The sequence below is a fragment of the Melanaphis sacchari genome, unplaced genomic scaffold (assembly GCF_002803265.2).
Source record: "Melanaphis sacchari strain LSU unplaced genomic scaffold, SCAv2.0 Contig44_pilon_pilon, whole genome shotgun sequence".
Taxonomy (NCBI): Eukaryota; Metazoa; Arthropoda; class Insecta; order Hemiptera; family Aphididae; genus Melanaphis; species Melanaphis sacchari.
The window spans coordinates 2090048-2104105 of NW_020271295.1; the positions used below are offsets into that span (position 1 = coordinate 2090048).

Consider the following 14058-nt stretch of genomic DNA (forward strand, 5'->3'; position numbering starts at 1 on the left):
AATATATACTTATATATTATATATAATATATACTTATATATTATATATAATATATTTAAAATTTTTTTTATAAAATCTTACAAAGTAAGCACTATTAAGTTAGGAAAAAAAAATCATATTTTTAATGAAAACAATTTTTTTTTGTGGTTTATTTATTGGCCAACCAATACATACAATTTTTCACCCTGAAAATATAGATTCTAGTATTTGTAACCGAGAAATCGTTTGGAAATTTCTCCTCGTTATTATGAGTTTCTGTAATATTCTACAAATTATATTTCGAAAATAAGATTTCAGACACGTGCAGTTACATGACAATAAGTATAACGTATTTATAATTTTGTCAGTTAAGTTTATCATCTGTTAACTGTGAATATTTAATTCAAATATTTTAAACACTCATTAAAAGCCTAAAATTGCATCTTTCTTATAATAATACCCACCACAAACTTAAATATTTAATTATAAATAAGTGAATATTCTAAATAAAAATCTAATCGAACTCGTTTTTTGTTCACAAGTCAAACTTTCAAGAATTATTATCTATGACGAAGTTCAAAAGTTGGCATACTTTATGATAAATGAAACTAAATGCAAGTCACGCACAATATACTATTAAGAAAGTCATTAAAACGTGGTAGTTTTGAGCTCAAAAGATCTTTCAACGAACATGCAAACCAAGTAATGGTATGGCGTGTACTTAACATTTATTTTTAACTTAAGTCTGAAATAACGACAAACATGTATCAGTAACCCAATATTTTATTTTAATACGTGCTTAACGTAATTTTAAATAGTGTTATTACAATATTACGTTGTTATTTGAATTTAGTGTTAACGTACGAGTAAAAAGTATGAAATGTACCATTTTTAATGTAATTGCAAACAATTTATAAATAATAGGTAAACATATACAATAAATCAAATCTGTATAATTCGATGTCAACAAGAAAACCATTACTGTATCTAACTAAAGGGATTCTAAATTGAAAAATGTTGAGGTTTTTATTTTATTTTGTTTTATATAAGTTACACCATAGTCATATATTACTGGTATAGAAACGACAAATAAATTAGCATGGAAAACAATGACCATAAACCTTCCACGAACTACAAAGTTGAATAAGGTATACATCATGATCTATGAAATGTGACAAACCGAGAAAAAGTCATTTAATCCTAATTTAAATTGTAAACCGACGATAAGCGGCAGTGATAAAGAAAGGCATGCTCTAATTTTTCAACAAAAGTAAGGGTCACCATACTAACGTTGACGGTTTTAATCATTTCCGAATCTGACCAAGAGACAAAAAATCGATAATTTCTGATAAATATTTACAATATTAAACTACTCATAAAAACTTATTTCGTGATCGGTTAACGGATAAGTCTAAATCTATCAACTCGAATCTATTTAATAGAGTGTGTCACTTTTATTCCATTATTCGCATGATTCAGTTTTATAAATCAAACATTTTATAATTTGTTATCACTCGTAAATATTATCAAATTTACGTGTTAATACTATTTAATACTATTGAGTGATGTACATTTTTACTCATTTAAAAAGCAATTTATTTGTTCATTTAATGAACATACAAATATATATCCAATAAACGTAATAAATAAAAAAACATTAAATAATTATCGCATGGTAAACAATTAAATTTTAAATTTACGTTTTATTAAATATAATAAAAATATTTACCAAAATAATCATTAATATTAAATTAAAAGTATTGCAATTATTATGCGTTTTAAAATCGTGATTGAAAAGTCAATTTATTACTCATAAAATACGATTGTTATGAACATTTGAAAACAAATAATGTGTTAACTTCAATAAACATTTTGTCAACAATGATCTCCGTCATTTTAATTACTAATTACTATTTATATAATATTACTTGATGGCAGATAAAACAACCTGACATCAGCACGTAATATTATTACGATTAAAAGAGATTTCAAATGATTAAAACAAACTCACACGATTGACTGGCATGGAATATAACAAAATTTACAACACAAAAACGGCAATGGAAATAATAATAATAATAGTAATATACGATAAGAAAAATTGTGAATGTAGAAAACGCGCCACTTGTCAGGATGTGCTTGTGTGTTTTATAGCGGTCGACGTGAACATAGTTTTGAATGCATCTGTTTCATCAGGAAAGATCTCCAAGCTGCAATGTAGTTAATTTTCCAATATAAAAGCGATTACATACTTCTATTCGTGGTGGCAGTTGTCTTGTTATTATTATTATTATTATTATTATTATTATTATTATTATAATTGTCTAATTATTATGGATTGAGTCCATAATGAATAATGTATGTCTGAGCACTTAGAGATCCCTATGACAATATAATGACGCTTGCTTAAAGTTATAAATTATAATTACACGGGATCACGTGTCATCATATCACATATTATAATAATATTAAATAAACATTAGAATGTTCATAGCCTAAAGGTCAGTTAGCTGTATCAATTTGTAATTGTCCTATATATAAACACAAACGACTATATATAAAAAAAACGTTCGTAAATCCAGGTACAGAACATGCGACATTTTTAATTAAAATATGTGATATTATGTATTTTACTCTCAATTTAATAGAAAGAAAAAATTAAAAACTGACATAACATTTGATACGTGTTAGTAACTATAAAATGCTGTCTATCGCTAATATATTTTGTCAATGACAGAATAATATCAAACGGACGAGTACGAAAAGATTTTGATGTTTTGATATCAGTCATATTAATCAATACCATTTAACAGTTCTATGACATTAAAATACTATGTTAACATATTTTACTTTACCAAAGAAGCGTTTGTAATACGCAAGACAAGTGATAAAACGAGACACGTGTTTTTAGTAGGCCAAAAATTATTATTACTTTTTTTTTAAAGCGTTCAAAAATATTTATACCTATAATTTATATTGATACTCCGTGATGATAATACAAAGCAAATGTAAAATTTTCAAGCGTTTGAGATATACTTAATATATTATGGACAGTATAATAATAAAATATAAATATTGTAATGGCGTTTCATTGTTTCACGCTATTATACACATTATTATTTAAAAATTATTTGATAGACGTTTTGGTCGTTATAAACTCATGAATCATTTCACCTGAAATATCCAGAAACCACTGTCGTTACTATTTAAAAATAACCTACCAGATTTGAATTCAGTAAGTTTAGATCAGAAAATATAGACAGTAAGCTGATATATTTGAAAAGTAATTTTTATTCAGTCGGCTTTGCGGGTAATCGTCGCACATACAACCTAACGACCATCCTTACCCTAATATATTAATATACTATATGTGTATTTGGGTGTATAATTCCGATATTGTATAATGATAATCTGGATTTTATCCATTTGTAGTTTGATTTAATTACCACTAGGTTTAATTGAATTTTGAAATTGCCGTTGCCAAACAACGTGTGTTGTTGAATTTTATTTTTTGAACGATTTATATACAGTATAGTATCTCAAAATAACCGTGTCGACTTAATATTATCTCCATGATAAATTTATATGAATACATAATATATACGGGTTTTTCAACAGTTATATATGCAAAATTTTACGATATAATTAAATTGAAATTTTTTTGTTAACTGTTTAAATAACTACATTTTAAATTCACATCAATCATTGATGTGCTAAAGTCTCACAGAGCTATGTAGAATGATATGGGACTTTGGGACATACTGTATTTCATTACTATACAGACCAAACGAATTTAATGAGCGTGTTCTTCGAACCAAACACTAAAGTCGCCAAACTAATACATTATTCAACATATTAGGTATATACGAATTACGAGCCCACGAGAGTTATTTCATAATAATGTTTTACCATCGAACATGTCGCATGTATCATGTATTCACTGTGTAAATGCGTATTAGTTTCGTTGAAATAATATTATTATACTCAGGTAGTCAAAAGATGTTTAATATTTTTAGTTTAATATCTAAAAAGACTTACAATTTTTCCTATGTTCTTAGTTATGTATAAAATAGAAAAAAAAAATGATTAATTTATAAATGTATATAGTTTAAATATTTATCATTATGCGAATTTTATAGTCAACAAAACACGAGCTACATTATTTACATTAGCTAAAATTCAATTTGAAAAGAAAAAAAATTCATGTATATCAAATTTGTTAATAACACCTGATTAAGTTTCGCCATATTTACGGAACTCGAATAAAAATTATCCATAGTCAATGTCAACTACAAGGGTTTTATAGTTTATTTGTTTCAAGTTTAGAGACCAAAAACGTTTTTAAAAAAAAATGTTCGTTCTAAGACAATTCGACCCCCTGGACTTGAACATAATAAATTACTCACAAGTTAATAGTGATTCTTTTTTGTTTTTGCTTTTAAATTATCATAAGATAAGTAAATGCGTAACAAATAATATTATAATATGTATTGAAAGCCGTCTGATAGAAATCTCAGAGTATCGTTGGCATCGAGACAATTGTGCGTCTGCGAATAAGCTCACTACCATGATATATGTTTATCTATTTTGGCGTTACTTAAAAAAAAATACTTAAGACGGTAAGACGGTAATACATCATTACATCGAAATATGTGAACATCTAAATAAAAAAAATCTCATTTAACGCAGAAAAATGTAGAAAGATAAATACCTTCACACTGTAGTTTAACTAATTTTTTATTTTTACGGAAATTTCGATGTACAAAACATGACAATATTGTTTTATTTTTCCATAACGCACTATATCACTTTTTAAATTACACGTACACATTCTGATGATTAAATATAAATATATATATATATATATGAAATATGTATATGTTATAAAATGTTTGTTCAAAAACAATAGTAAAAAAACCGCTGGTGTTTTTTGACCGATGATATTGCTAAGTAATTTATTAAAAACTTTATGAACTCGTAAACATGTGTATAATAATATTATTATAAGTTCACAATAATAAAGTATAAATGAATATACATATTTCTAGAGTTGAATTTAATAACAATATTATGTAATTTAAATGTTGTGGGCAATAAGATTAATGTTTCAAAACAAAACTGATAGAATTTAAAATAAAACTATGCAGATCGGCTATTATTATTATTATTATTGTTATTATTTAAAATTGTTTTTCAAACAAAAAATGTACATATTTTTTTATATATTCCATTATTTTTGTATCAACGAAAACATATGTTACTTTTAATTATTTTGAGTATTTTTTTAACAAACTTATCAGTTGGTAAGTTTAAAGAATTTAAAAATAAAATGTCGATCTTAATTATGAAGTAAATATTAAGTAAAATACTACAAATAAAAATGTATAAGGAATATAAATTTAAATTATCATATTCAGTAACATTTTTGTTTAATATAATTTTGAACTCTATCTATGTGTTAATTGTAATAATGATATTATTTTAACTATTCGTTTTAAAATTTATCTCTAAACACATTATTAAGATTCTCTTGAAATGTAGATTTTTATTATGAATGAAGATACATATGTATCTTGTTATATATTTTGTAGTAAATAATACTATAGATGCTTTAGATAATAGTTATTTTTAATAACAGCTGTATTTTTCGTTTCAGGTGACATTATCTATATCAATTTTGATTAGTCTTCACGTTTTTTTCCTGCTGGTTGTCGAAATTATACCCCCAACATCATTAGTAGTTCCATTACTGGGAAAATACTTGATATTTGCTATGATATTGGTTTCAATAAGGTAAGTTGATCGTTATTGAATTTAATGAAATATTATGAAAATGTTGATGTAGCTCATGATTATGGTATTGTTTAAAAGATAAAGATTAAATTTATAAAATAATTTATTTTTTTTGACTATGTAAAAACAAAAATAAGTTAAAATAAACAATAGGTTGTTAAACTAAAAAAAAAAAATATTTATTTTATAAATGTTTTGAAGAAAATTATAAAATATGTATCATATTTTTGTAACTGTTTTATAACTTATAAAAATACACACATAAATTACAAATTTACACATAAACAATTTTTTAATTTAAAAAAAATTAAATGTTACCTACATGATAAGTTATTGTCTTGCAATTTTACATAACCTAAAAGCATAAATTAAGTACACATGTCAAATTTAAAAATAATTATTAGGCATAATATAACATTAGTAGATTATTATTGAAAGTGTAAAAAAAATATGTAGAACAGTTATATCATGATATTATAATAAATATAATAAAATAAATCTTTATAAAAAATAAAAAATGTTATTAAGAAAAATTATAAAAATAAATTTTTAACGTTGTACACAGTTTTAATATGAAATTTTACTCAAAACTAAATTTTAGAAATATTTACACTATTAGCTAATAATATTTAATAATATAAAAGTACATTTTAGCTCATTAGTAATTGATACGTATATCCATTCTAAACAATGCTATTGCATAAAAATAAATGATGCACCAGTTAGTAAATTATTTTTTTTTTTTTAATATTATGCTTGTTATGAAATGTGATAAGTATAAACTTAACTCAATATCAGTACACTACATATTTCACAATAAGACCTTTCAACTTTTTAGAGCACAAAAATGCTTCAATCGTCAATGTTAAAAGTGGTTTCTGGTACAAATTTGAACTAAAAGATTTGAACAAAAAATAAGTATGAAATTCTTAAAACTTTTATTAAATATAAAACTGATAAAAAAAAAACAGGAAACAGGAATATAATAATAATATACAGGGTTATAACGCAACACCGATTTTTGATTTATTCTCATGTTGTAGTTCTAAAATAAATAATCATAGATGCTTATGATTTTTCCCAAACTTTAAGATTATTATTTTTAAGATATGATATTATTTTAACTTTCCGGATTATTTGTCTAGTTATGTTGATAGAAATGTTTCTACGACAAAAACCTTGAATATTTAATACACAATAAATTGTTCGCGTTAGTTATGTATACTACAGTTCTAAAGATCGAAAGTCTATGTACTGATAATTATTTTTGTATACATTTAATGTCCAAATGTTAAAACACTTTATCAAAACCATAAAAATTCGTAAGTATTTTTTAAATTACATTGCAAGTTGACCTAGACTTTTGGTTTGTATTATTTTGAAGTTATAATATTTATGTGTTAAGTGAACGATTTTAAACCAATCTATAGATTACTATTATTCGAATGGACCTTATTTAATACACGAATAGAGAATTTAACTTATAAATCTATGAACGTCAATAAATTAGCTAATAAACTTTTTTTTTCTTTAATACAACTCTGTCGTAATAATACACATACGACAGTAGATTTTCTTATTCGGCTGGAACACGCATAGTTTCCGTTGAAAGGAAGAAATAAAAATTACGTTAGCAACATAGATTATAATATTATTACTTTTAGTAGCTACCCCATCGGAATATTATATTCATCTATGCACAACACGAACGACGTAAATTGAACGTGACAGACGAAATTAATTTAATATGGAAGATTATACTAACTGCAGCAGCATCAGTACACCAACAGTACGATATAATCGTCACGGCATACTTCCACGATAGGTTTAGAGATTCGAAATTCAAACACGCGAAACAAACGATCGGTTTCGCCTAGAAATAAGAAAACTAATTTCCATGTTCGCATTAAACTGCCTCATGTTTGCATAGGTACCTGTGTGTAATATTATGGCGTAGCTGTCACGATACCTTACATATTTCTTATGCGTTTTTTTCTCTAAAACCGTTTGCATCGCGAGTGCACTACTAATGCAATTTATTCATAGTTTTGATATTAACTTCGCCCGTGTACACGTTGTACATACAACGTGTACACGCATATTATAATATTATAGCCACGGTATTAAACGCGTATATTTTAAGCCGTGCGCCATAGTCAAGAGCTTTCGAACATTTTACGCGAAATAATGTCAAGTCCTGTACTTCAAATATTCTGCAGTAACGTCGCTCGATATAAGTATAATATAATGTATAGTATCCAGCATTTTGCTGCACACAGCTTTCAAAATTATACACACATGCGTAGACACGGATACTTAATTAAACTAGTAGTATTATATTTGGTTAACACTTCCACGCCGCTATTAAATTGATATCGAATATTCGATAAGTATTTTACTGTTTACATAATATACATACTAATTCAATCCCCATTACATACCAATTTTTTTTTAGCTATAAATTCATTACAATTTCAATTTTTAAAATTGTTAAGTGTACTTGAGGACCAGAATGTCAATTACTCAGAGCATACAATTTTATACCGTTTGAGTGGTGTTCTGGGGCAATACCAACTTTTTAATTCCAAATAAGTACCACTTTTTTTTTATTAGTACATTATTAAAAATATGGCATTTTTATTTTTAAATTGTGATGTATCCAAATCAAGATTTCAACGAGAAGGTTTTTTTATCTTTGTGTATTAAGTATAATAGGTCGATGATTATACAATTTTAAGATATAGTTATTGTGATTATTTGAAAATTATAGTCGTTTAATACTTATCTATCAATATCTTGTAACTATTAAAAATTATCAGAATATAATAAAAATATGGTTATTAATAATTAAGTTTAAAATGTCACAACAATTTCTTAAATAGTATAAAAAAAATCTATGTAATTAAAAATCTGATTTCAATATATTAGACAATTTTAGAAATCAGAATTTTAGAAACTTATTATCAATAATGTGAGTATTAAGGTATGTATGCAGGCGTAAATCGTTTTGTACGTTATCATGCACGGATAATAAATATAATCAAAATTTGTAATTATTAATTTTCATTGTTTTAGTTAAGTAGTAAACTAGAAACATCATATTTTGACCCTTTATTGCTTGCCATAATTAAAAATATTTTTTACAACAGAAATAAATTAAGTGTAAATATTATATAAGACCTATAGTCTTACAATATTTTAAATCTGTTTGCGAATAAAAATTAAAATGATTTTAAATAGCTGGATGTTATAGACAATAGAGGTTCAATAAAGAGAAATGTTTGACGAAAAGGAGAGTTAAGTATTGATTTTTAAATACAATTTATTTGAGGAAAAAGACGTACAATTGATTATTAAATGTTACAAAACTCGTCTTTACGAGAGAAATAGGGTACACGAGGAACAGTGATTAAGCCTTATGTAACAAATTATGACCCAGGCACGTAGCCTGAAGTATTATACGACTAATATGGGTTGGCTGACGTTTAAGACCTAAAATCATTCATCAAATATATTTATATGTTAACACATTTATGTTAGTTGAAAACAATACACAATAATTATAACATTATTTTTGACATGTGGTTGGTTTATTCGAAAACTAATGATATTCAATAATGATTGTTAACGATTTACGAAAATATACTTAAAATCAAACATTATTTTTCACGTGTTTGCATATATTTCCAGAAAATATTATCAAAACGATTTTTTTTGTTGCACGGCGCTTAAAATTTCGATGAACCGAATGATTTCCGATAAACCCATTACCACGCTTACCGAAAAATGATCCATTATTTTATTTATGCTTGGTCAAGTACGATACATTTTTTCCGAAAATAACTCAACATATTATATTAACATTATATAGCGAAAGCTGGTATTCATTAAATATTTATAAAGTTCATTCCTTTTTATCCGCAATCGAACCAGGAATGCATTATTGTGATTAAATGCTTTATTTTCAAATCACGATAATGTAATACGAACAGTGGAACGCATTTTTGTTAAAATACAAATTACAAATAACGCGAATAACTGTTTTGGATATACGATCGTTAAACAAATGTGAAGTTTGTAATTATGATAGATATACAACATTCGATTTACCATCGTGATCCACCCTTTGATTAATTTTTACAACAGTTATTCAAATTAGGTTATATTTTTTCAAATTTTTCGTTATATACATGAAGACTACAATTATATATATTTTGATGATTTTTTTTTTTTTTCAAAACATTTAATACGTATCTTGCAGTGGCACAAATTTCTTTTTCACAACGAAGAACTGTCCATTGTGCTATACATAGTTAATCAAATTATTTTTTCGAGTATTTTGATGTATTTGAATAAAAATTTAAATGAAAAGTTTTTAAATTATTAAACTTTTTATATACCCAGGGATAATAATCATTGATTATGATTTTTATCAATTATAAAATAATAATGTAATATTGAGTCTAGTATAGTTATTACTTACTAAAATTATTAAACCATCATAGCCCTAAAATCAAAATTAATATATTTTTTATTCAACTATTGTAATCTTTTTTTTCCTTCTTTTAATTATTATAATTAATAATATTCTAAGATCATAGTACTTAAAGCCTAATAAATTTACAAATTTAAATGTTCAATATTTATATTAATAAACATTAAAAAATAATTTGCTTAACAATATTTAATAAAAAAAAATTTTATTTATCATAGCCTATAAAACATTCCAACTTAAAAATATAGAAAATGTGAAATCAACAGAACACATTTTGTGTTATCATCTTTAATATAAAAATGAATTAATTTATTAATTATTTAAAAAATTAGAGAATGACGTGTAATATTTATGTTTTTTAGTAATTTTTTTTTTTTAGTTATAATTTCAAAGCAAATTATAAGAAAGTATATAAATATAAATTATTATAATATAAAAATGTTCATTACTCACTTATAATTTAAAATGCCATATAAACGTGAAAAACTACAAAAATAGATTATGTATCATGAAGAAGTCTTATAACAAGTCAATATTAACAGTTTTAACAAACTATGTTTTTTTTATTTTTTTTTTTTTTATTTATTAAAGATATTTACAATATGTAATAGACAAACATAATAAATAAACCTAAGTTACAACATAAAATTGTTTTTGTTGGACGAAGTTTTACCGATTTACCTTTTTAACAAGTTAACGTTTTTAATACTTAAAAGGAATTTATCTGTAGAATTTTTTGATAAAATTTCCATACATAGGAAGATGCTATGATTGTCTTATGGATGATTTTAATCTCTTTTATAATACTCATAGTAAGATGAACAAGAAAAATTTATACTTAAATTTTATTGATTGAGATAAAAATGAATCAAGTATGTGATCATATTTGCCATATTATATGATACTAAATTGTAAATTCACAAATTGTTGTATTCATTTAAATAATTTGTTTCACGCAAATGCCACATTAACCTACCACATACGAGTAGATGCGCAGATAAAACAAAATTGGAATCGCACAAACAGAATTTCTTTTGTAAAGTTCAATTAAAACGTTTCCGCTTTTACATCCAAATTCTATTTCTACTGTCGTCGCAGAAAAACGTTTATTATATAATATAATTGAGTATATATTATATTATATAATATAATAAATGATAATAGTACTTTGGTGAAGTCTGATATCATAAATTGGTTGGTAATAGTGTGGTTTATCGTTATTGTTGTTAAAAAGTGTCCGTTCGCATATAACGAATGTCATCATAAAGAAAGAGTTCAAGAATATACACGTGTAGATGAAATACAAAAAGTACACAAGTGTGTGTGTAATTTTAATAACTAAACGTACAAATCGATAGATATTTATCGAATTTTGTTTCAGACATTTACAAAGCCCAAGCCATAAAAAGACTGGTTTATTAATCATTCAACAGTGGAGCTGATGAAAGTGTCACAGTTCACCTGACATTTTGTTGAATGTTTTGTTCGTGATTTTTCCCCCTTATTTCATCATTCTCCCGTTATTTGAATTCGATTTATTTTAAATTCAAGGATTCCATCGAATCGAGTTATTTCCTACACAGATATATTATATTATAAGTAAGTAAAAATGAAAAATAAAATCTTATCGAACAGATTTTTTTCCAGACATTTTGTTTTTGAAAACTATAACTTTACTTTTGAGAGAACTAAAAAAATTATCAATGAGTTAATCATTTGTTTTTCATCACCCCCACCACCGCCCCATTTTGCGTCGATTTAATTTCCTTGAAGTCATCGGGGAACGAAAATTCCATCTGAATAGCTATATCGATTATATCATTTCTTTTGTACATCAGCGGTCATTCTATAACGTTATACGCGCCTTATAAAAATGTTAACAAATCGAAACCGTATCGATTATTCTAGAAGTTCTTTTGTTACACTTTGGACGGTGTAACAGTAAACATCTAACCTACACAAATTGTTTTCCTCATTTGTGATTGAGGACTAGAAGGATAGATTATATAGTAATTTCACTACGAACCTCCATAATTTTTTTCCCTAAATTTAAAAAATGGCACTTTCTTAACGACTGATAAATGAAACGATCCCCCAAAAAACCATCCTTGTTTCATCAAAATCATTCGTCATAACTTTGTGCATGTAGGTAATAATTGTTTTCACAGGTCGTCATTTTTCTATGCAACCTATTAAAATACCCAGTTGCGAACTCATCCCAGTTATCATATTTCACTTCATTCTTTAATAGGCACGATATAAATCTCTTACGAGACATGGTATAAGAGGCCAAATCAAAAGACTTAAATATGATTTCACTTTTCTCTTTTAAGTCACCATGATCGTTTTAGAAAACTGACCTCGACTTCGATACTCTCAATTTTTACGAGCTTAACTTTTGATACTTTTGGATGTAAAATTATATATGTAACTGTAGTGTTTTAATGTCGATCCAGTTTCACAAACGAATAATAATCTCGATAAATATTAGGAATTTTTCTACCCTTAATTTATAATAAGATTTATGGTATTTATTTTAATATCAAAATAACAATTCTAACACTCCTATACATAATTCTTCAGAACTGACAAAACTTATATATTCATTGCTTTGGCTTATAAATGCTACAACGACGATGGTTAATCGATTTATAAAAACAACGCTCAATCTAACCACATAATTTAACTGATAAAATCTAATACATAATATAGCAAATAAATTAATTCAATTAATTTTTATTTTAATTCACAATAAAACAAATTATTATATCAGTTAATATTTAATGAATCAATTAATTCGGTCAACTGTGTTAAAAATGTATTTTTCTTATTATTTTTCAATCAATTTAAATACACCCCTCAATAAAAAAACAGTTAAAAACGTTTTGTAAACATTTAATATATTCACAGTTAATAACATACCATTGAACACAAACGTGTACAAACTAATTTTGTTCATTGTCGTTTAACACGCAATAGCTTCATTATATTTTATAACAACAATAATTTAACAATATGAGCAGGCGTATCATGCCACAATGACAAGCACTGACACATTTAATATTTCAACGATATTGAAGTTTTGAAATGTTCGTGATTAATTGAAACAGAAACATGTAATCAAAAATTATATCTATTAACTAATAATAAACATATTATTATTATTACACCTGCAATGCGGAACGATTAATACCGTAATACAGTGAATGATACTTATTAAAAAAACTTAGTTTAATTAATGTATTGAACAATGTTGCCTATCATACTCGTATATTAGAAACTAAAATATTTTGACAGTTATATTGCAACAAAAAAAACTGTGGTATGATTAACATCAAAACTAAATAAATTGAAAAAAATATATAAAATCACCTGAGCTTAAACTTTTTTTCTTTTCTTTTTTTTTTTTTTTTTGTTGATAAATAGTTTATTATTGTGGGAATAGCTCCACTTTAAATGTATTTTTTCTTTTATACTGTTATTTGTAGTTTGTATTAGATTTTAGTATACTATTTTAATTTTTTATAAAACAGCATTTCATTCGTCAAAAAGAAATTATATAAACACATAAATTATTATTGGTATTGCTATTATTTGCATAATTTCTATAAGTTTAATAATTGGTCACTTATATTATTATTGTTAGAAAACAAAAAAACAAAAGTTTTTCTAATAAATTAAACAAATAACAGTGAACGTCTGCATCAGAGCTGCATAGTTTTTAAATAGGTAGTAATTTTAATTAAAACGGACTGTCTAATTTTTGTATCGTGTAAGGTGATAACGTAAAC

The 14058-nt window shown here is 25.1% G+C and overlaps 1 protein-coding gene across 3 annotated transcripts in view; it reads left to right on the forward strand.

The window, feature by feature from the left end:
* LOC112598045 (acetylcholine receptor subunit alpha-like) overlaps window positions 1–14058 on the forward strand; it is a 163758-nt gene that overhangs the window by 131370 nt on the left and 18330 nt on the right. For all 3 annotated transcript variants that reach the window (XM_025344370.1, XM_025344372.1, XM_025344371.1), the window contains exon 8: window positions 5636–5772. In XM_025344370.1, coding sequence (XP_025200155.1) covers window positions 5636–5772 — 137 coding nt within the window. The remainder of the gene's footprint in view (window positions 1–5635; window positions 5773–14058) is intronic.